The sequence below is a fragment of the Falco biarmicus genome, chromosome 3, assembly GCF_023638135.1.
Source record: "Falco biarmicus isolate bFalBia1 chromosome 3, bFalBia1.pri, whole genome shotgun sequence".
Taxonomy (NCBI): domain Eukaryota; kingdom Metazoa; phylum Chordata; class Aves; order Falconiformes; family Falconidae; genus Falco; species Falco biarmicus.
In genome coordinates this window covers 28,904,684-28,925,941 of record NC_079290.1, presented here as the reverse complement: position 1 = coordinate 28,925,941, position 21,258 = coordinate 28,904,684, and the positions used below count along the sequence as shown (strand labels likewise).

Here is a 21,258-nt window from a genome sequence, read left to right as displayed (position 1 = left end):
TTTGTTGCATTGCCTTTTCAGATAAACTGGAATCATGTTCAAGAAGACTGTATGTGATCAACAGTGAATGTGTTTTCAGTAATTACATGATTCCTGTATATAAGCTGCAGAATCTGTTGCAGGTGGCAAAAAAAAGTACTTTGGCCTAGGGGCTGCCCTTGATTACACTGAGAAGATGACATCAGCAAGGATTAAAAAAATGGAACTATTTTTTTGTGAATGCATCTTCTTTACTGCAGCTCTAGAAACTGTTGTTTATTCAGAAGTTGTTTGTCTCAGTACAGAAACAGGGAGTTGCTGTAGGAGGAGTTGATGAAAAAAGAATGGAAATGTGATTTTATTTTTGTAACTACAGAAGTCACAGGTTTAGTTCTGGAGGACAGTGGTAAATCTGTTAAGGAGTTTCTTTAATTGACCAAATTTAGGTTGAGTTTGTATAGTTAAAAATACATTTTTACAGCCTGCATATAGCTAGATCTGTCTGGCAGCATCTCAGTATGTTCCAGAATGATAAGGTAAGAGGAGACTGGTTTTCTATTTCAAAATCAAAAAACCGCAAATTTCTGAAAATGACAGCTTCTTATTTGTAATCTTGAATTCATTATTCCTTTGGCTTTATCTTTTTTTGTTTGTTTTTGAACAGCAACGAACAGCTGTCCCAGTGGGATAGCCCAATGCGGGTAAAGCTGTCAGTGTGGAAACCGTGTGTTAAAACGCTGCTGATAGAACTGCTGCCCTGGGCTTTGCTTATCAATCAGTCCAAGTGGGACCTCTGGCTGTTTGAAGGAGAGAAGATCGTTCTTCAAGTACCTACTGGGAAAGTAATTATACCTCCCAACTTCGAGGTAACTTTGCCATTCACGTTAACAGGCACAGTTCTGCTAAACATGCCGATTCTGAAGAATTGCTGTTAACCCAGTTGATTCCCACCTTCCAGTCACTGTATCTGTTAGTCATACAATGAGGACTAGAAATAACAACAGAAATTTGCCGCATTCACTGAGTCACCAAGTGTGTAGGACAACGTACTTGATAGCAGTGTTTGAAGAACATGTCTTAAACATGCATAGTTAAAAATTGTCTCTAAGATACTGTAGAAAGAAGACCTGCATGCCATCTGATCCAGCAGCCCTCTCGCCTTCCTCCCTATTCAGGCAGTGAATCCGCAACATGGGCATAATGTAGCAGCCCAAGTGAAGTGCTGTAAAGGCCAGATAAAGACTTTGGCCCCTGCTGTGCCAGCCTGTCATCTGGGAAGTGTTTTGACCACAGTAGCAAAGCTGACAGACAGGAAGGAATGTTTGGTTTGAGTGTTTTAGGTTGAGTTGTTTCATAGCTTTATGCTACCAAGAAAGGTTTGATAATGAGGTAGGGTGAATTACAAATAAGGAAGATTCTTCAGGCTGCCTGCCTTCCTGAATTCAGAGTTTTGTGTAACGGATCTTCTGACATACCTTAGCTTGGCCCTGCATGTGCTTTCTTATCACAACCCTAATATTTTTATTTTTGTAAGAATTTAAATAATTTGACATAGCAGCTGGTCGATTCCAATTGTACAATCTGATACTTGCTGTTTATTTTACCATCCTTTATTTCCCCCATGCATGTCTGTTAAAACAAAAGGTATACCTATTAACATGTCTCGGTGTAGGCTATGGTCTTGATTCCAGCGTGAGGATCAGTCCTGTATTCACATAGTGGTTTTCTCTATTTTTGTATCACACAGAAAGAATGAAAGGGGGAAAGGCAGGAAATGAGTTTGACTTTATACTGGAAACTACATTTAACTCTAGTAGAAGTGTATCAAATTGTTAACGAGTGATAATTGGTCATTTTTCACTTGCAGGAAGCTTTTCAGGTTGGAATATACTGGGCAAATACTAATACTGTGCATAAATCAGTGGCAATTAAACTGGTTCATAATGTGACCTCCCCGAAATGGAAGGACGCTGATAATGGGGAAGTAGTAACGTTGGACGAAGAAGGTTTTATTGAAGCTGAAATAAAACTTGGTGCTTTTCCAGGTCATCAAAAGGTTAGAAGAAAATTACCATGATTTATAACTTCATTATTTAAAAATAAAGTCATATAGCAGGTGAAATCAATCAAATGTACACAGTGTGAAAGCTCCTCCCTAATTATGTTAATACATGTAAAACATAATGAGAGTATAAACAGTGTATGAAGTATAATTTCAAGAATTAGATCACCAAAAAAGTTCTGCCCAACTCATCAAGATAATACAATATCCCCTGGATAAAGAATTAATGAATTCTCAATCTTGATGGAAAACATTGACAGATGCAACTTCAAAAGTATGTGATGTGGCTCCAGTTAGGAAGTGCACCAATATAGACAGGTTTTCCACAGTCACAGAGAAGATGGCAGTTCAGTCACTATATTTCAATATGTTTTGTGTGTGACCTCATCATCGTTTTTATTATCATACAGTTGTGTCAATTCTGCATTTCTTCGATGGTTCGACAAGGTATACAAATTCTACAGATAGAAGATAAGACAACAATAATCAACGATACATCATATCAAATCTATTATAGGCCACAGCTTTCTGTTTCCCAACCCCACTCAGGAAAAGAGGTAAGGCACTGTGGACACCGGTTTAGTTTGTCCTCTGCAGTACACGGGTGGTTAGGTTTGTATGGTCTCAACTGCTTATAGCAAAGCTTGAACAGAAATCTTTAGACATAATAATGATAAATTATTTTGTACAATTTTAATTTAAAATAAAGAATCCTGGGTAAATTCAACTCCAGTAATATCTGTGATCAGAAATCTGTGCAAAGCAGGAGATTCTTGCACATTGCAGAATTAGTTCTGCCTGTTCTCCATCTGTTCAGGCACTAATGGCCATTTCTGTAAAATAAGCAGAGTAATCCGTAGTAGCTGTTGAAATTGTTCTCAGAATTTTTACTGAGTTCGCGTGTAAAAGAGGTATATTGGCCTGGCAAGCTGAAAACTTTTTGTTATCCTTTTGGGAAGATTCCAGTTATCTGAACAAAGCTGCAGAACTAGAGACGTGCCCAAAGGTTATGTATTTCAACGAACTGCATCAAATCATGAATATCAGTTTTCGAATAAACACACAGGATATTTAAGGACTAGCTTACAGGAACCAAAATGTATGCATGGTCAATATATTGTAATCAACCATTTATACATATTTATTGAAGATTACCTTTATAGTAAAATATGTGGAAAGAATTCTCAGAGTCAAACTTGCTAGAGGAGTTGGCAGATAAACAAATTTTTAAAGTTCCTTGTTTCTGTATTGTTTTCCTTCTGCATTAGTTTTCTTCACATCGGTATGTACATTTGTGCATTATGCATTTTGTGGCAGTCTTAAGGGACGGGGAATTGGAAGAATGTTGAGGCTAAAATCCATTGTTAGTTTTATATCTATAAATGGATTTTCTTCTCACAGTTACATTACAGTGATGTAACTGTTGCTTTTGGTAGGGTTATTTTATGGAACTGAGAGTGGACTGTAGATAACCGTGCTCAGTTAACTGTGTAAGTATACCTGAAGACAGAATTTGGCCAAATAACTTTTAATGCAGTGGGCTTAGTGCAACCTTTAGTTCGTTGCAGTTATTGGCTCCTGAGGCTGTTCTGTGCAAGATCAACATGAATAAACTTCTGTAAGGAACCAGCAAGTCATGCTGCCACCATCTTTTTCCTTTCCAGAGCTTCCACTCACCAGACAGTACAGTGTTCAGCATCAGTCCAGCTGGGGCACCACCCAGTGAGGGGCTGAGTGCTGTGCCCTGCTGGGACCTGATGTCGGACACCAGTTCCTTAAATTCAGGAGCGCCTCCTTCTGAAAAACGCATGTTGCTGAGTTTCAGTCCAGGCAGCTACGGTGCGAGCTGCGAGCTGTGGAGCCTACCAGCTGTCATTAAACAAGAGCTTGCTAGACAGAGCGTGGCAGTGCCCACAGGGGTTTGTACTGAAAGTGGATTTTGTACCAGGTACTGTACCCTGAACAGTCACGAATAATGAACTTTGCTTGTTGCTGTAAAGCCTCAGCTAGTAAGAAACCATAAGAGTTTAATGCAAAAGTCAGAGTAACACATGCCCCACATATGTAAAGGCAAGTCTTACTTCAATTCAAAAATTGTTATCTTCTGATGGTTTTGATGCTTTTATTATAAATGGTTTAATGTTATGACCGTGTACAAGTTGTACAATTTTTAAAATGTATGGGCTGCTATTTTTTACATGCATACAAAAGAGCATGAAAAGTTTTTATTCAAGATTATGGTTCTCTTTAATTTATGGGTAACGAGTTCAAGGACAGTGTAAAATAATACAACAGAAAAATTTGGGGTTTGTTTATAAAAGGTAAAAATATATTTTAGTAAGAATAATAAGAAGATAAACAGAAAAATCAGAAAAGAATGAAACTATTTTGAGATTACAACAAGGAAAGATTTCCAAGTTTTAAAGCTTGAAATACCCAAATGTGCATTCTGCTTACAAAAAAATCCATCCAGCTAGTTAAAAGTAACAGTCCAATGACGTGTCAGGTGCCCAACTTCAGTTCTCAGACCTGATATCTGAATCTATTCATACTTATACTGGTATTAACAAGAAACAATCTGCCGAAATTAGAGAAGCTGCATCATTATATATTACCAGTGATATGCTGTTTCTCTTGTCTGAAGTGCTTGATATCATTCAAACCCTCATACAATTCCTCTGCAGAGTCTAAGAGGTGTCATAGTGGATACCAAAGACTCTTAGACAGTCTTCAGATTTGAAAAAAAAAATTTAATGGGAAAAACAAGAAAAGGATTCCTTGTAATTCTGAGATAGACATAAAGGATTTTCTGCTCCTAACCAAATTTTCAGACTGTTTGGATTTTTAAAATCACCATGAGGTGAAGTTTTATAGAAATAGCCAATACATTTGCACAAGAAAAAAAAAAAGTTTTTGTGTTTATGCATGAAGACGTTTTATGTAGTGAATGAGCAGAACTAAATTAATTTATTTTAATTTTAGAAATTTACTTAGTGATGATCCATATCATTAGCATTTGAAAGGGTGATAGCATTGTGGATCATTCCAGTGGAGCAGTCAGTTGCAGATTTATGTATTTGTTAAAAATATATTTCATGTGTATCAGAGAAGTATGCGTGCAAATTCTTCTGGAAAATTTTAAAGATTTATGTTGAAAATTTGGGCCTACAATCTCATGTTTTTAATTTAATATAAATCTCTGCTGGCTAGGGCTCTCATCTTGCAAACACACGTGCTCAGTTTAACTCATGAGTAGACTCTGTGAAGCAATTTCTTCTCTAATGTTGCTTTTTTTTGCTATTTCCATGTGTCCTTCTGTTTAAATACAATTCTCAGTGGAGATATGTACTTGCCTAAATGTATATAAATTGGAACTTGATCATAAAGAATCTTACAGATGCTAGTTTTGAATGTTTTTAATTGTCCAGGGTAATAATATGTAAAGATTTCATCCAAAACATGCATAATCAAATATATCTGCTTTATTTTTTTTGTAGAGCTATAGCACTGACTTATCAAGAGCATCTTGGCGTGACATACCTAACACTTACAGAAGATCCTAGTCCTCGTATAATTATCCATAATAGGTGTTCTGTTCCATTGCTTGTGAAAGAAAACTTGAAAGGTAGGTAGTGTGCAGTAATTAGAAACAGTGCACTGTTGTAGTATAAATTATTTTACTGTATTTCCAATACAAAGTTGAGTTCAGTATGTGTTTTAGTTACAACAAGAACTTGATGGCCCTCATAAAGGTCTGTCTCAAAGTGAGAGACTCTGGAAGATACTGAAGCCTGGAAGCTATTGGAGCTAATCCTGAGGTCGGGAGTATGAACTTACATGGCTCCAGGCTTTTGGGTCTCCCTGGTTCCAGCTGTCAAGGTGACTTGGCTGTAGGAAATTAGTAGGCAGTGGAGTTTTGATGACATCAGTTCAATCCCATGGAACATTTAAATCTCCTCAGATTTGCAAATGTAACACAAAACATATTGTCAATATTCCAGTTACAGTCTGTTAATGTAATGATAAGTGGAACATTATCTGTGTAAATCTTAATGACATAGAAAAGGAAAAAACCCAAATATGTAAAATTCCAACCAATAGAAAAGTAATGTTTTTATTTATTGGTAATATTTCAAACAGAAACCGTAATTTCTGTAAGCATAGGTGAGTTTTGATTTCATACGGGTTTTAGAAAGGCCTAATCTTGTATATTTTATGAAATTTCAGATACACCGAAGTTTGAAGTTTACTGTAGAAAGATTCCAGCTGAATGTTCGGTTCATCATGAACTTTACCATCAAGTCTCCAGCTACCCGGATTGCAAAACAAGAGATTTGTTGCCCAGCATTCTGCTGAAAGTGATGTCATCCGATGAATTAGTAAATGAATGGAGTGATTTTGTGGACATCAACAATCAAGGAACACAAGTAAATCATTATCAACTATTTCCTAGTTCACAGCATAAATGGTTGTCTTCCTGACCTGCACGTTATATTGTTCCTCTGCAATAAGCATATCCTTTCTGCTGCTTTTAGGGTTTTTTTTATTTAAGTCTTGGGAGCTGCCCTTCCTAAACCCCTTCCTGTGGAAGTTTTAGAATACAGATTACCTTCTTCGCTGGTTGTTTTTAAGAATAGCTAGGTCAAAAATACAGGCTTTCTAGCACTGAAATTTTTTCACTTCTTTCTAATGAACCTGGTGTTCCCTGGAAAAATCAGTCCTGAAAATTTCTAGGCCCTGTAAGCAAAGAATCCCCCAGGATCCAGGAAAATCTTTCTGTTTGGTAACTTAATTATCACAGGATTTTTATCTTTACATCTTGTAGAAATTATCACTGTCATTCTCCCTCTGTGTCTTCACAGAAGCTACTTGTGTCTTTCTAAAACAAAACAAAAAAAAACCTTTTCTTTCCTTCTGTTATTTTTCTCCTGTTTTGAGGTAAATGAAAACTGCCTTGACTGGAGTAATTCTTTTTGATGGGAATTTTTTCCATCTTTGAAGTCATTAGTTTACATGGAATCAACATAAACTGCTTGGCTCTTTGAAAGAAATACTAGTTTCAGATGTTTTCCCTGGGGACCAATCACAAAATGCTCTTGATTATTGAGTGTTATGTTATATAGCAAGTAGTTCAGTTTCATTCAGCAAGCCAGTCAGGCAATGCAAGGTTTCAAATTTCAGTCATTAATGTTATGCCAGACCAGGGTTCTTTATAAGTATCTGGCTCCTAGAAGGAATTAGATGCTAAGACAACATTTGGGGACCATTGTCTACTTGAAGAACTCTTCAAATAAAAAGTGTAGCCTTTTGTTATTGAAGTTTTAGGATTTACATGTAGAGAATTTCCCCAGGATTTCTCACTCCATCTTTCTCTTAGGAAAATGTAAATACAAGTAAATAAGGAATAGGCTAATAGCTTCACATACAACTCTCTTCCGATTGTGAACTAACTGGGATTTAGACGATCTTAAGTAATTTGTATTCTTTCTACCTAGTCACAGATAGGTACTACTTATCCTATTAAAAAGAAGAAATTATTAATTTACTAAAATTAAAGGATTTGATAGAACCATCTGAAATTGGAATTGCAATGACCAATCTTTGATTGTCAGTGAGGGGGTTTTGGAATAATGAAGCTGTATTGAAAATTCAGTAAATGTCCTTTTTTTCCCAATGCTATCATGCAGGATTGTGAATTTCTTTCAGATAAGCAAAGGATTGAAACTGAATATCAAAATTAGAAATACTCTTATGTGTAATTCTCAGAAGAAGAAGACGTAATTTGATGAACAAAATTTCATTATCTGTGCAAGGTTATTATAAATCGTGTAACAAGAATCATTTTAAGTGCTGATCCTACTGAACTTCCAAGTGCTTTTCTTTCTGGTGACTTGTTAAAAGCAGGAAAGATTCTTCAAGACAACTGTTTATTTTACCTGTGCTAGCCTATTATATTTGTGTTATTCCTTGAGTTTTACTTTAAATTATAACTTGTGTCATTACGGTCTAGTAAACAATTGTGTTGATAGTAGACCTACAAGAAAACAGAAGCTAACTTGCTCTAACAAGGACTGCTGGGAGTTTTCCAAACCTAAAAAGACTTTAATCTTGTATATTCTGGAAAAAACACAAAACTTGCATGGAAATATTGCAGAATTAAGCTCCAAAAACAATATGTCATTTCTTTAGGTAGAATATTTATTCCTAAGGACAAATTGTTTAGAATTAAAGTTTGCACATCTATAAGCAAGACACAAACCTGTTGTCAAGTTCCCATTTTCCTGTCTTTTTAGACGTTTTATGCTTTCCAATAGACTTTTCCCATTTCTGTGTGGCACCATGTTGCTTGTGAAGGTCTTCACACAAAACCAGTTTAGATGGCTTAAAAATGTGTTCAGTGTTGAGTTGTTAAGCAAGTCTTCATGAATCCAAAATGTTATTTTGTAGTCTTTATGTGGTTTGCATCATGCTATCAGGCATTCATCTAACCAGTTCTGAGCTAGGGCATAGGAAAATTAATGTCAATTTAGGGTTTGTTTTCTGGTGTAGAAGGTGGGATTTTGCAGAGCTCCAGGAGTATGCCTTTCTCCTTAATCCAAAATCACAAATCAAAAATTCCTAATTTATTCTTTTTTTCATACAATCTCCCTCCTCCTCAGCACATCTTCCTTATTTCTGGAGAAGAAATATTATTTAACAGTATTCAGTTATACAATTGAAGGATGAGATGCAAATTTCATCGTACTGTACAACCAAAATACTTAAAGTATCAGATCTGTTATTTTCTGAAGTATTGAAATCTGTTTCTGTTTTTCCTGAACAGTATCATGATTTGAGCAAAAGATCTCAACCAGAAGGCATTAATAGAATTAATTTGAATTATGACATTAAAAACAGTCATTTCAACATTCCATGTGTTTCTAACTCTCTCCACTAGATTGTGTTCTTAACTGGCTTTGGCTATGTTTATGTGGACATTGCCCATCAGTGTGGAACAATAGTCATAACCTTGGCCCCAGAAGGAAGAGCAGGACCTGTCGAGATCAACCTCAACAGGTACATAAAGCACATAAAAGATGATAGAAAGCATTGCCAAATACTGCTGAGAGGTCAGTCAGCTTTCAAAGTGTTAACCGACTTAAGAACTTTGGATTAACTGTTTGTTTTGTTTAATATTGCAGCATGCTTTATGGCATATGTTTAGACCATATGTTATGCTTTGTATATCACAGTTTAAAAAGGACAATCTAGCATCAAAAGTCATGTCACTTGAGGGTAAACACTAGATGTGTAATACAAAAAGAAGTCCTGAGTTGTTCATTAAAAATAGACACATTCCATCATAATTAATTTTAAGCGTGTTCATCAGTTTAAAAACTATTTAGGCAGGCCCTGCCATCCATAATTGTACAAGCTCCCACTAAAATTGGTAGGAAGCTTGATGTGCAAGGGCTGTAGAAATAGTCTTGCAGTCAGTAATTACCTGTACTTATTACTGCATTCACTCCTCTTTAGAAGACTTTCCCACTTCCATAACACACTGCAGCCTGGTCCTCAGCTCCATTCAAGTGCAATTATAACACTGCCTATTTCTAAGATGCAGAATGCCTGGCCTCCAGCAATGCCATTACAATTAGACTGGAATTTGTTGTACTGTTTTTATTTGCACTGTAATTAAGTATTAATCCCCAAGAAACTGGTCATCAGCAGTACATAATAGCCCACTTGCTAGTTAAATTGGCAATGGGCAGTTAACACTGGAGGGGGGGAGGCCCTCAGTGCCATTGGTATAAAAATGCTGTGGTGGCTTCACTGGAGGGCACTTGCTGCATGTGATGTGAAGTGCATTATCCATAATAGTAACGCTCAGTATTAGCTCCCAGAAAATATTGTAACAGCTGATGCTGTACTTGAATTACCAGAAAATGGTATTTGTTGTCTGCTTCAGTATCTGGCTCTGTTGCAAATTTAGTAGGGAATTACTGTATAAATAGAGATGTTCCTGTCCAAAATATCCTGTTGACTAATAAGAAAGAAAGAGAAACCTGGCATAGATGTGTAATATCTAATTTCTTAGAAGACCTCTGAAGGTGGTACCCACTGTGGTGATTAAGGCTGCTAGATCCCATTAACGTTAATGGGACTTGCACAAGGAGTTTTCCATATATAATAGAGAACGTGTCTCCTGATAGGTTTTTGAGAAAGTAAGGTGCTAGGTCATCTCAAAATACGTGAAGTAACAAAACTTTTTCCTCCTATCTAGAATTCAAGAGCAGACCTTGTCACTGAAAGTGTTCATCAGTCAGTTAAGTCTTGCTGCTTTTGATGATATTACAAACCACAAAGTGTCATCTGAACTTCTGCGTCTCACAGCAGACAACATTTTCCTCCACATGGCCCCAACCACCAGCTACCCGAGACCCCTGTCACAGGAGTTCCCACGGGATGCCATAGAAGGCCTCCCACAATTTCATAGTCTCCAAGTGTATTGTGAAGACTTGCAACTGGACAATCAGTTGTACAGCAAATCCAATTTCCATTTTGCAGTTCTGCTGTGCCAAGGAGAGAAAAATGAGACCATGCAGTGGTCCAGAGTGAACAACCTCGTTGTTTGTAACAAAGATTTGGAAAGCTATAAGGAAAACTGCTTTATAAAACTCTGCATTGTTTTTTCCAAGGAAGAGAATTTCATGTTTCACATCAATGACCTCAGCTTTGAGCTCAAACCAGCTAGGCTGTATGTGGAGGACACCTTCATTTACTACATTAAGACTTTGTTTGATACATACCTTCCAGAAAACAAAACTGCTTGTCAGTCCATGAATACTTCAGATACTACCCTGACACTGCCTGGACAAGTGAGAGAGCATGCAAGAGCTTTAGTCAAGCCAGTGAAGTTAAGAAAATTAACAATACAACCTGTTAATCTCCTTGTCAGTATTCATGCTTCATTGAAACTGTATATAGCCTCAGATCACACCCCTCTCTCCTTCTCTGTATTTGAGCGAGGACCCATCTTCACCACTGCCAGGCAACTTGTCCATGCTTTGGCCATGCATTATGCTGCGGGAGCACTTTTCAGAGCAGGTCAGTACATTTCCTTAACGTGTAACATTTTTATTAGGGACCAGGATTCTGTGATTGTCTCTCAAGCTGAATAACCTAGATGTTTGCCGTACAATTATTTTTTTTCTGAGACAGTGTTTGATAATGATATTTTCAGACACCTTTCATGTCCTGCCATGTGACAGAAGGAAAATAAAATGGCTGAACAGACACCAATGAAGATTTGTAAAGTTGTGCTAAACATTAGCCAGTTGCCTGAAGGCTTTATGAAACCCTGAACACAGCATAAAAATGTATTCTAGCTGGCTTAGGTTTTGTCATTTTATATTATAGGACTAGTCAGAATCAACCCACATTCCTCACATAAACTCCCCAAAACTAAATTTAATCAAATTATTCAGTATGTTGCTCTGCATTCAGAAGTAAATTATAGCCTTGAATGTTGTTTTGTTGTTAAAACTCCTTTTGGCTGCAGTTTATGATTAGGAATCTGTCTTTCTTCATACAGCCTTCATGCTAAACTGGCACACAGATGTTTGTTGTCCTTTGATCCAAGAACTATGAAGTTTGCTGTTACTAACTTTTTCCCATATAGGATCGATAGTGAGCAATTATTCTATTAGGTTAGCAGGTACATTCTGTTTCCCATAAATATTAATTTAGAAGTCATGAAACTTGGTCTCTGATGTGTCTAAGTGTAGAATGGAATTTGTACCTGAGACAGGAGGAAGCTTGTCCATGATCGCACACATACTACACACTGAAATGTAGAATGTATTTTCCTGCAATACTAATGGTCAGAATGTCTGAAATCCTGATGCTTCCATTTGTGCTGCAGGCCGAGCTGTGACCTGAATTCTGTGCACAGTATCCAAAATTGTACACATGCATTTCAGGTATTTATAAATCAAAGTAGTGAGATGCTGATCTGGTCTTTCACTGTATGCATACCTGACTTGCACAGCTGATTGTGGCAACTGCATACACAATTGTGCACCAGAACATTGTACACTGATTCATTATTTTCTTGCATTATTTTGCTTGCAAAATTTGCAGGTTTTTCTTTCTGCTACTTGCTTGGATTTGTTTTGCAGTCAAATCCCATAGTACAAAAGGCGAGATCTAGTTTCTTGCTAATTAAGAGTGAAACTGTGGCCAAATATGGTCCACAGCGTGAATATTCTCCCCCCAACTGGCTCAGAGTGGTGATACAAGTGGTGATAGACTGCAGCAGGAAATTGGGGTTATACTGGCTTTTCATCTGCAGCATCCCAGGTGAGGCACATATGCTAGCTGGGGATTCCTGAACCTGGCCCTGGGTCTTTCCTCCTGCACTAGCCTTGCAGTGTACAACAGTGCACAGGCCACCCCTTGCTCTGGGCTCATGATGTAGCTGACATCAAGCAGGTTTAAATGTTAAGAAATAAAGTCTGCTTCAGTGGAACTTCTTTTCAGGTAAATACATAAGCATATATTTAGTTACTTCTTAAATCCCACTTACAGCACTAAAACTAAAATGTATTTTTTGAAAGGGGTTATCAAGATTAAAATGGTGAATTGTATCACTTAATGTTTCCTTGGGCAAAGAAGATGCTTTATTTTGAAGAGTTTGTGACACTTGATAAAAGGCTGACTGTATCAACAAAGTTAAAAAGGAAGAAGTCAAGCAAAAAGCGTTATATGGTCTGCAAACCCTGAGTCCTTTCCTCACCGACAGCTGAGTTATACTTCTTGGGTTGGTCTCTTGTGGAAGAGGACCTCACTGTCCTGCATTTTAACCACATTAATGAGCAAAATGATGGGTTGTTTGACCCCTTTCTGCTCACCGCTGTCCGACGCGTAAATCGTAGCATCTGCACAAATGGCATTCCCATACAGCTGTTGCCTTATGCTCCAAGTGGGATAGTCTCATTTTGTCCTTAGCTGTGTGCAAGACCGTTGCTGCCCTGTGGGAGGGGGCAGGATTTGCCCCAAAGCCAGCTAGTGGGGGGTGTATCAGGCTGCCCCATACATTGCAAAGGAGCGGCCAGAATCCATATCTTGTGAGCAATGAACAGGGCTGGAGAGCTGTGCTGAAATATGCTGATTAGCATTGCTTGTCTCAAATTAGCAAAATTTGCAATGGAAGTCTCCCATCCTTTTCTAATTAAGTTGGCTTCTATTTAGCAGTTAATAAAATTCTATTTAAAAATATCACTAGTCTCAGCTAGATCTAACCCTATAGTTGCCTATAAAGTAAATGCAGTGGCTCTCTGCTAATGGAGTCATAATTATTTCATATTAGTAGATCTAATTTCTAAGCATACTTTGGGAAATGGTAATTGACATGGAGTACAGTATTCCTGACTTACTCCCACACCTTCCTCCTTGGGCTGGGTAGTCCATACTGGCAGTGAGGAGCCATTTGTTTTGCTCTGAGCATTGGCCAAGGAGCGTCCCTTTTGCTGCAGGTTGCACATTCCTCCCATGCTCCCCAAGGGTGAGGACGGTCCTTCCAGAGCTTCCCAAAACCGACAGCCAGGCCAGAGCCAGGCTGCAACAGCCCACTCCTGGGATAGCAGGCAACACCTCAGCTTTGTGTTTAACTGGTTTCATTGCTGGTTTTAATCTGGTTTTCATTCCTGAACACACTGACTGGCCGAACAGGTGAGTGGAGTTGGGGTCTCCGGTGTCCCAGGCTGGCAGTGCCTGCTGGGGGTGTTGCAGGGCACGAAGCCGCAGTGTCGTGCAGCAGCTTTCCATACCACCACCACCTCAGGACAAGGAATGCCAAGAATACTTAGAGGAAAAAAGAAAAAAAAAAAAAGGCTCTAAGGGATTATTGCAACATTATTGATCACAAAAAGCAGAAAGAGCATCTCTTCCATCTGTACACGCCTCCCCACCCCTCCAGCTTTTCATCACTTCACACAGTGGCACGGATAATTTATTAAAAATACTACAGCGAGGGAGTCGCAGGCCCAGCCCAGAGCGCTGGCTTCCCCCGGTCCCCAGCAGGGAAGGACTGCCAGGGGGATGCGCCTTTCTAGGGCAGGCATCGTGGGGCCACAGCTCTCGTTGCCACTCCGCTTGTCGCGTTGCCAGTAGTACTTGTTTTTTAGTTTTCATAGTCCATCCCACCCTCTCCCTTATGTCCACTGTGGTTCCTGCTTTTTGTACTACATATGCTGGAGTTCTCAACCTGCCAGGGCTGAAATGTGGGACAGATTCAACAAGAATAATAGATTTTCCGGGAGCTTAGAACGATAGTATGAGATTAATTTATTTCATATGAGTAACATTTTCTCTTCTGTTCAGTTTCATGATTCAGCCTTCCACAGGAGTGACTGGGAGGGGTTAATAGAAAACAAGAAAAGCATCTGGATAGCAGGAGTTTGTGGTGATGAGATGGGAATGAGGAGGGCAGCGCAGATCAAGGGCCCTCAGCGGGAGAGCAGGAGGCCAGTCTGTCCGTCTTAGAGCCTCCTGGCTCTGTCGCGCCTTGTGTCGCTCTGGCAGTGGCAGTTGAAATTCATGGTACCGGGGCTCAAGGACCAGGCGGTTCCTCTTTAATGGTTATTGCCATTTCTGAATCGCTCTTTCTGGGCTGCCGAAAAAAAAAAAAGTTATGCAGCACTATTTCCTTAATAAATCTGCTGCCAACCAGCCTGAGAAAGGCAAGACCTGCAAACAGCTTTCCAGCAACAGATTGCTGTGTGCTTGGCCATCCAGCAAGCTGCTGGCAACCCTGCGTTTATATAGGAAACCAGATCCACAGATACCTCTCCTGGGATATGCATAAGGAATACTCCCCTATGAGTAACCTAATCAGCATGTAGATGTCATTGCTGTTTACACAACTGTACTGAGCAAAAGACATTTGTCTGGCTTTCACTGCACTCTGAAAGAAAATGATCAGCTTAGAAGGGTTGGGGTGGATTTAAAATAACTTCTTAAGCACTTGTCAAAAATCTGCATCTCCTTTCCTAACACTCCATCAAGCAATTGACCTGCACACTCCCGTAAAGCAGTACATTGTATCAGTGTAAACTCCCTGTCACAATTCTATCACTAAGGATGTGAAATCACAACGCTGCCTTATAGCATCTAAAACCAACCCAGCGCTCTGAACTTGCAGCCCTGTTCCTCCGTAACTGTGAGGCTCTAGCATCCGCCTCCCTAGCACACTTTTAGCAGAAATACGGGAAGCTCCTGGAAGGAAGTCATTCTAAAGCTATTTGTGAGTTTGCCAAAAGGATTTCTTTGATTTACGAAGTATGAAAGATTGCCATTTCTGAATTCATAGTAGATGAGTTATTTCCTGTGTTTTGCTCAAAGGAAGTTCATAATGCGATGAATTCTAGTGTGAAAAAGATAATTAAGGAATAACCTTTTCACAACTGCTGCTTCTGCAGTTTTTGCAGCCGTAACATGTGTCTTGTTTCTCCGCACAGGCTGGGTTGTCGGATCGTTGGAAATTCTTGGAAGTCCGGCTAGTCTGGTGAGAAGCATAGGGAATGGCATAGCCGATTTCTTTAGGCTCCCCTATGAAGGGCTGACCAGAGGCCCAGGAGCGTTTGTCAGTGGAGTTTCCAGAGGAACAACATCATTTGTAAAACACATTTCCAAAGGTAGAGCTTTCACTTTGTTGCTCCAACTACTGCTTTGTTGTCATGCGTTGTTAAAGGATGTGTTAAAGTTTTAAACAATATTGCTTGCAGCTTTGTTTGGCTTGCTAGGCTGCAGCAAAATGCTGGGAGGGTAACAAAGCTCACATATAACATCTTATGTATTAAACAGATCACCGCTTAACTACAGTGCATAAGAATGTTTCAGAAACTTCAGAATTTTAAACCTCCCAGTGGGAAATGGAGATTGGCTCAGCCAGTATTTCATGTGATAACTGCAGAAATATTAAAGGTGTTCTGTACTTCTGCTAACCATCAGAAATTCTACACTCTGTCGCCTCATCATGTTTATTATTTTTTTTTTATTATTTTTTTTTAAAAGCAGATGCAGTTGTCATAACTGTGTAAGTACGGGGATAGATTTTGACAGCAGGGCTGGGCTGGCCTGAGAACAGGAGCAGCTTTTGTTGTGCGAAGCCTGTATAAACAGTGCCATCGCGTGGCTTCGGCCGCCCGAGAGACCCCGGCACGGCTGCCCCAGCCCTTCGCGGCTGCTCTGGGCTCCCTCAGGACGCGGCCTCGCGGGCTCCTTCTGTAAATATTTGTTTACCTTTCCATCACACACACACACACATATACACCTCTCCGTTTAGATTAGCCTTACAGAAGTTTGGAAACTGGGGAAGGATGTTCGAATGAGTTGCTGTTCCCACTGGCGGGGCAAACCTGTTGCAGGCTAATGTGACAGGCGTGACGTGGACCCGAGAAGCAGGGTGGTGATGCTTAACGAATAGTAAAGCATGCTACACATGGGCGACTTTTCAATTGACTTGCCGTTCTGCTCGTAAGCTCAGTATTGCAGTGAGGCATAGAACATCTCCATGTTTTAAATTAAAGCATTTTGATCCAGAACCAAATGTCTATCTCCATGTATTTAGGTACGCTGACGTCAATTACCAATCTGGCAACAAGTCTTGCTCGGAATATGGATAGGCTGTCACTGGATGAGGAACATTACAACAGACAAGAAGAATGGAGAAGGCAGCTTCCAGAGAGCCTGGGAGAAGGACTGAGACAGGGACTCTCTCGTTTAGGCATTAGCCTTCTAGGTAATGTACTATTAAATATCAAGTTGAGTGATAATACTGTTTTCTGATCTGCTCACCAGACTTTTCTACATGTGAGTTATAATTGCGAGTTATGCTTGTTTAGGTGTTTTCTTGTGAAATAGCCTCACGGTATGTATTTGAAATAGTTTCTTTTTATCAAGGTTTAGCAGCCTTTGTATATGTGTTTTGCTGATAAAATAATTGTGGATATAGAATGAGTTTGCATTCTCTTTGTGAAATAATATTTTCATTGGTACATGATGTATATCTGAGAAGAAAAGAATAATTTTGCATTGGGCAGGATGACTTGCAACCAAGTCAGCACAAAGACGTCATCACACTGATGTTTACTTTCCAGTGCTACAGGAATGCCTACTGAACCTGCTTGGTTTTGCTGCAGTGTAGATATCGGGGATTCATGGTTCTGTCTGAAAACCACTTGAACTTAGTGCAGATGTTAAGTAAGCTTTGATGAGGAATTCTGCTTTTACAAAGAGACACAGATCATCCTGTTTCACTGTAATTACATTCATCAAGTAGCCAAGTGGTTTGGTTAGAAGTGAAGATTACTCTGCCTGTTTCAAAATAGTACCTAAAGATCTGAAAACTAACCCACATGAGAAAAAATCTCTGCACGGAGTTTTGCAGTAAGGGGCTGAATTTTCTAGGTTATTTCTACTTGTCACACAGCTAAAGAATGCAAAACTGTATTGTTTGGCAGAGTTCCTCAGTACGTATTAAAGAGTATGAATCCCTTAGAGATCAAAGTGACCAAAAGCAGTGCAGTGCAAAAGGTTAGAAGAGCTGAAGCTTGAAAGGATTTGTCCTCTTTCCTAATCTTCAGTAGTGTACACAACTAAATTTGCAACCGCAACCCTGAAAGCCCCAAAGAGGAAGTGGTAAAAATGTTACAAGTTTGGGTTAAGTTACTGGAAATTATTTTAAGCAATAACATTAGATGATGTGAAGCACTGTCATTTGATAATGCCTGTAAACCGGCAAGTGAGTGTCCTGGGAGAAATGTGCATAAAGGAGAAATTTTGTGTATTAGTAGCTACTATCCCAATAGTAAGCTGTTACTGGCGTTGCAAATCAAAGGCAGTTTGGAGAACATTTTATTTTTCCTTCTTGTTTTATTGGACTAAGGGCAGTCAGGTTGAGTAGCTGGATGAAAGATTATACTTTTAGAAGCACTGTGTCAGCCTGGTGTATATGTGCTGGTGAAATGGTGTGGTGATCTTGGCTCAGTTGTTAGAAAGACAGCAAGATAACATGGTGGCTCTCCACTGACGGGCCAGAATCCTTCCGAGCTAAAAGCATGAGCTGTACATCCTGAAACTTTGTAGCTTTGGTGGTAACAAGGCAAAGCTTCTGCTGTTCAGGAAAGCTGGGGACTCATAACGTGCATGCACGAATACGCCATGCCTGTACCTCCCTGTGCACAAGGCTTCCCTTGTTTGCAGGAGTACGCCTTAGTTGAAAACAAACTGAAACAGAGTTAGAATTTCAGTGTCCCTGACTTCCTAAGAAATCAGACTTCATGTTAGAAACTTAGGGGTTCATGTTAGCATTTCAGCAGTGTTCCTCCTCAAGCTAGGATCTTGTTCTTACTCCCACTGTTACTATTTAGAGATTCCTCCCTGCTAAATACTTCTGTTCTTGGTAGTGTGGATGCAAAAAAGCACCCGGATAAATAGTCACTGTGTTGCTGGACTTGACAAGTATGGGATCTGTCACTAAGGGAGGAATCAGAAATATTCCACTGAATTTGTATCAGGCATAATTTTTTTAATATAAACCTGATTTTTAAAAAGTCCATTTTCTCTGTATACACAGCAGCATTCATGTACATTGTCTTGAGACCTAAAGTATGAATAGAACTACATTTCAGTCTTTACCAACACATCAAAAAGCCGTTTCTGTCCTGACTATTCACTTTAAAGATTATTGTGGCTTCCCCCAAAAAAGCAGTCATAGTTGAAGGGAAGGTATCACCCTGCTGCTTGCTTTCACCGGCATGTTCAGAGTAAATACGAACATGCTTACTCTGAAAACACTGGTTCTTCATACATAATAAAATGAAGTGGGGCTGCTATGTGAATTTATTTCACAGGGATTAAGAGTTCAGATGAGCACAGGAATGCTGAGAGCAAGACCCTTTGAAGCCGTAATTTCTATGACTTTCTAACTGTAAAAATGAGAAGTGTGAAAAAGATTTCTACGATACTCACAGCACTGTCATGTTTGTAAAAGCCCTCTGACTCATGCAAACAGCTTAAAGAATTGCAAAAGTAGATTTCATGCCTAGGCACAGGCATAGAAGAGCCCTCAGTTCACATACGTTGTGGTATCTATGCAGAAACAAGAGCGCATTTCTGATTTTTCTGAAAATCTGGCTCATGGTGGCCCTGATTCAGCAAAGCACTTAAGCACTTGCTTAAGTGCTTTGCTGAATCAGGGCCAAAATCATGTACGCTTGTCTCCTCCTCAGTTCAAGTTGTTCCCTGTGGTACATTCTTAAGTGCTTTGTCCTGTCTCGTTTTAAATGACTCAAGCACTGTCAGGGTGTTGTTTGATTTGATTGTTATCTTTGGCCGGCTGTCGTCATCTTTTCTCATTTGGGGGAGACTTCTGGGTCATTTTAGTAACATTTGTGCATGAAAAGAAGCAAAAGCTTGTGATAGGTGTGGTTATTCTTTTATACGATTAGACAAAAATGCAGTCAAATTGCATTTGAAATATTTGGGTGATGAGCACTCCCCACCAAGGAACTATCTTTTGCGTTCTGCGTGATGGGGTCAAGCTTAAAATAATAATTTATAACCATGTAAAAGAAAATATTGAAACTACAGGCTTTATTTCCAACTACTGGTCCTAGTGAAAAATACCAAATTGAAGTAGCTCCCTGTAGGAAGTTGAGCATTTGTGAATAACTGAAAAGCTGACAACGGTTAGAGAAGACATTTTGCACAATGGCAAAGGTGCTCAACATTTCAGTTTCTTCTTCCTGCTTTTGGGGAAAGTGACTTGATAGTAATACTGACTGACAGTGTAACGCTGCTGCTAGAGAAGGTAAATTCTGGATTTCAGAAGTTCAAATTTTTGTTACTAAGAGTGGTGGTGGTTGTTCTTGCTGCGCAATTATCACTGAATCGGGGCCACCCTGCATTTGCATATCTACAAGCAAGATACTAAGGGCCAGTGCTAATCCTGAAAGTGTGTGCTATTCCACACGCTAATTCTGCAAATACATTAATACACGCCAACAGGTGCTCTTTTTTTTTAGCTGTGCTTTTATGCGATGTTTGCTGTGATGAGACTACGCCTCAGCTGTATTTTTGGTGTGGAACACTTGCAGCAATCCTGGAGGACAACAGAGAAAAGAAAAGGAAGCGAAAGTGGTTTCAGCTTGGCTAGCTTCCAGTCTCGTGGCAAAGCATGGCCAGTTTCTCCTGGTGGGGGATTTTTTCCAATTATTTCTTGGTCTGAAAGTTTGTCACAAGCAACCCGAGCTTTGCTAAGCTCTGTGAGCCGTGCTGTGTTCACCAAACATTGTCAGTCTGTGCATGAACCAGTTGCTGCCTGTAATCAAATTCTTCTTGAAGTAATACAGTGATATACTCTGAACTATCTGAATTTTGTAGTTATCAAAGTATCTTTTTTATGGTTACTGAGCAACATGTATTAACCAAAGTGCACCCCATCTGATGTTTAGCAGATGTTACGGTGTGGCTGGAACCTCTTTGGTCCAGTAATGGAAGAATATGTTTTTGTTTTGTTTCTTTGGTGTTTAATTTTATTGAGGTTTTCTTTATACATACATAATCTGTGTGTACATATGTGGACATGCATATAAAATTGAATGGTAAGGAAGGAAAGAAAAATGGAGAATGGTTTCATTAAAAAAAAAAAAAAACAAAATATGCAAGGGACATTACAGAGAAGGGACAGCAGTAGGACACCATAGCTGTCTCTAGACTGTGAGAATGAGAGTGGGAAGGGAGGAAACTCTACATGTGGTTCCATGCTCTGCTTCCCTGATACCCTACCGAAACATGGGGAGAAAGACCTTCTGTGGTAAGTCCATCCAGCATGGTGCTCCTACCACTGACTTTATGTTAGAAAGGAAGAAGCCACATGGAGACAGGGGACATCTGCCTCGCACAGTTTCTGGTGCTTGGAGGTGCAATGAACATCACATGTGTGTCACCGTAATCTCACTGCTGTTGGGATTTGAGGTTGCTCAGCCTTTGACCTATTTTTGTTTTCCCCTTTGCCCACACATGAAGCACACAGGAAAGGAGCTGCACAGATCTGGCTCCCCGGTGCAAGGCTGGTAGGACCAGCCACTCCTTAATGAAAGGAGTAAGGTTATAGTTTATTATGTGATTTGTGGGCATGACCACAGCATGTGAATGAGTTATGTCAGTGAGCT

At 39.4% G+C, this 21,258-nt stretch overlaps 1 protein-coding gene across 5 annotated transcripts in view; it reads left to right on the top strand.

The window, feature by feature from the left end:
- VPS13B (vacuolar protein sorting 13 homolog B) overlaps positions 1–21,258 on the top strand; it is a 477,114-nt gene that overhangs the window by 441,878 nt on the left and 13,978 nt on the right. For all 5 annotated transcript variants that reach the window (XM_056333224.1, XM_056333225.1, XM_056333222.1 and 2 more), the window contains 10 exons: positions 644–845; positions 1,847–2,035; positions 2,452–2,598; positions 3,706–3,989; positions 5,539–5,666; positions 6,269–6,468; positions 8,979–9,097; positions 10,305–11,128; positions 15,541–15,717; positions 16,653–16,823. In XM_056333224.1, the coding sequence (XP_056189199.1) occupies positions 644–845; positions 1,847–2,035; positions 2,452–2,598; positions 3,706–3,989; positions 5,539–5,666; positions 6,269–6,468; positions 8,979–9,097; positions 10,305–11,128; positions 15,541–15,717; positions 16,653–16,823 (2,441 nt within the window). The remainder of the gene's footprint in view (positions 1–643; positions 846–1,846; positions 2,036–2,451; positions 2,599–3,705; positions 3,990–5,538; positions 5,667–6,268; positions 6,469–8,978; positions 9,098–10,304; positions 11,129–15,540; positions 15,718–16,652; positions 16,824–21,258) is intronic.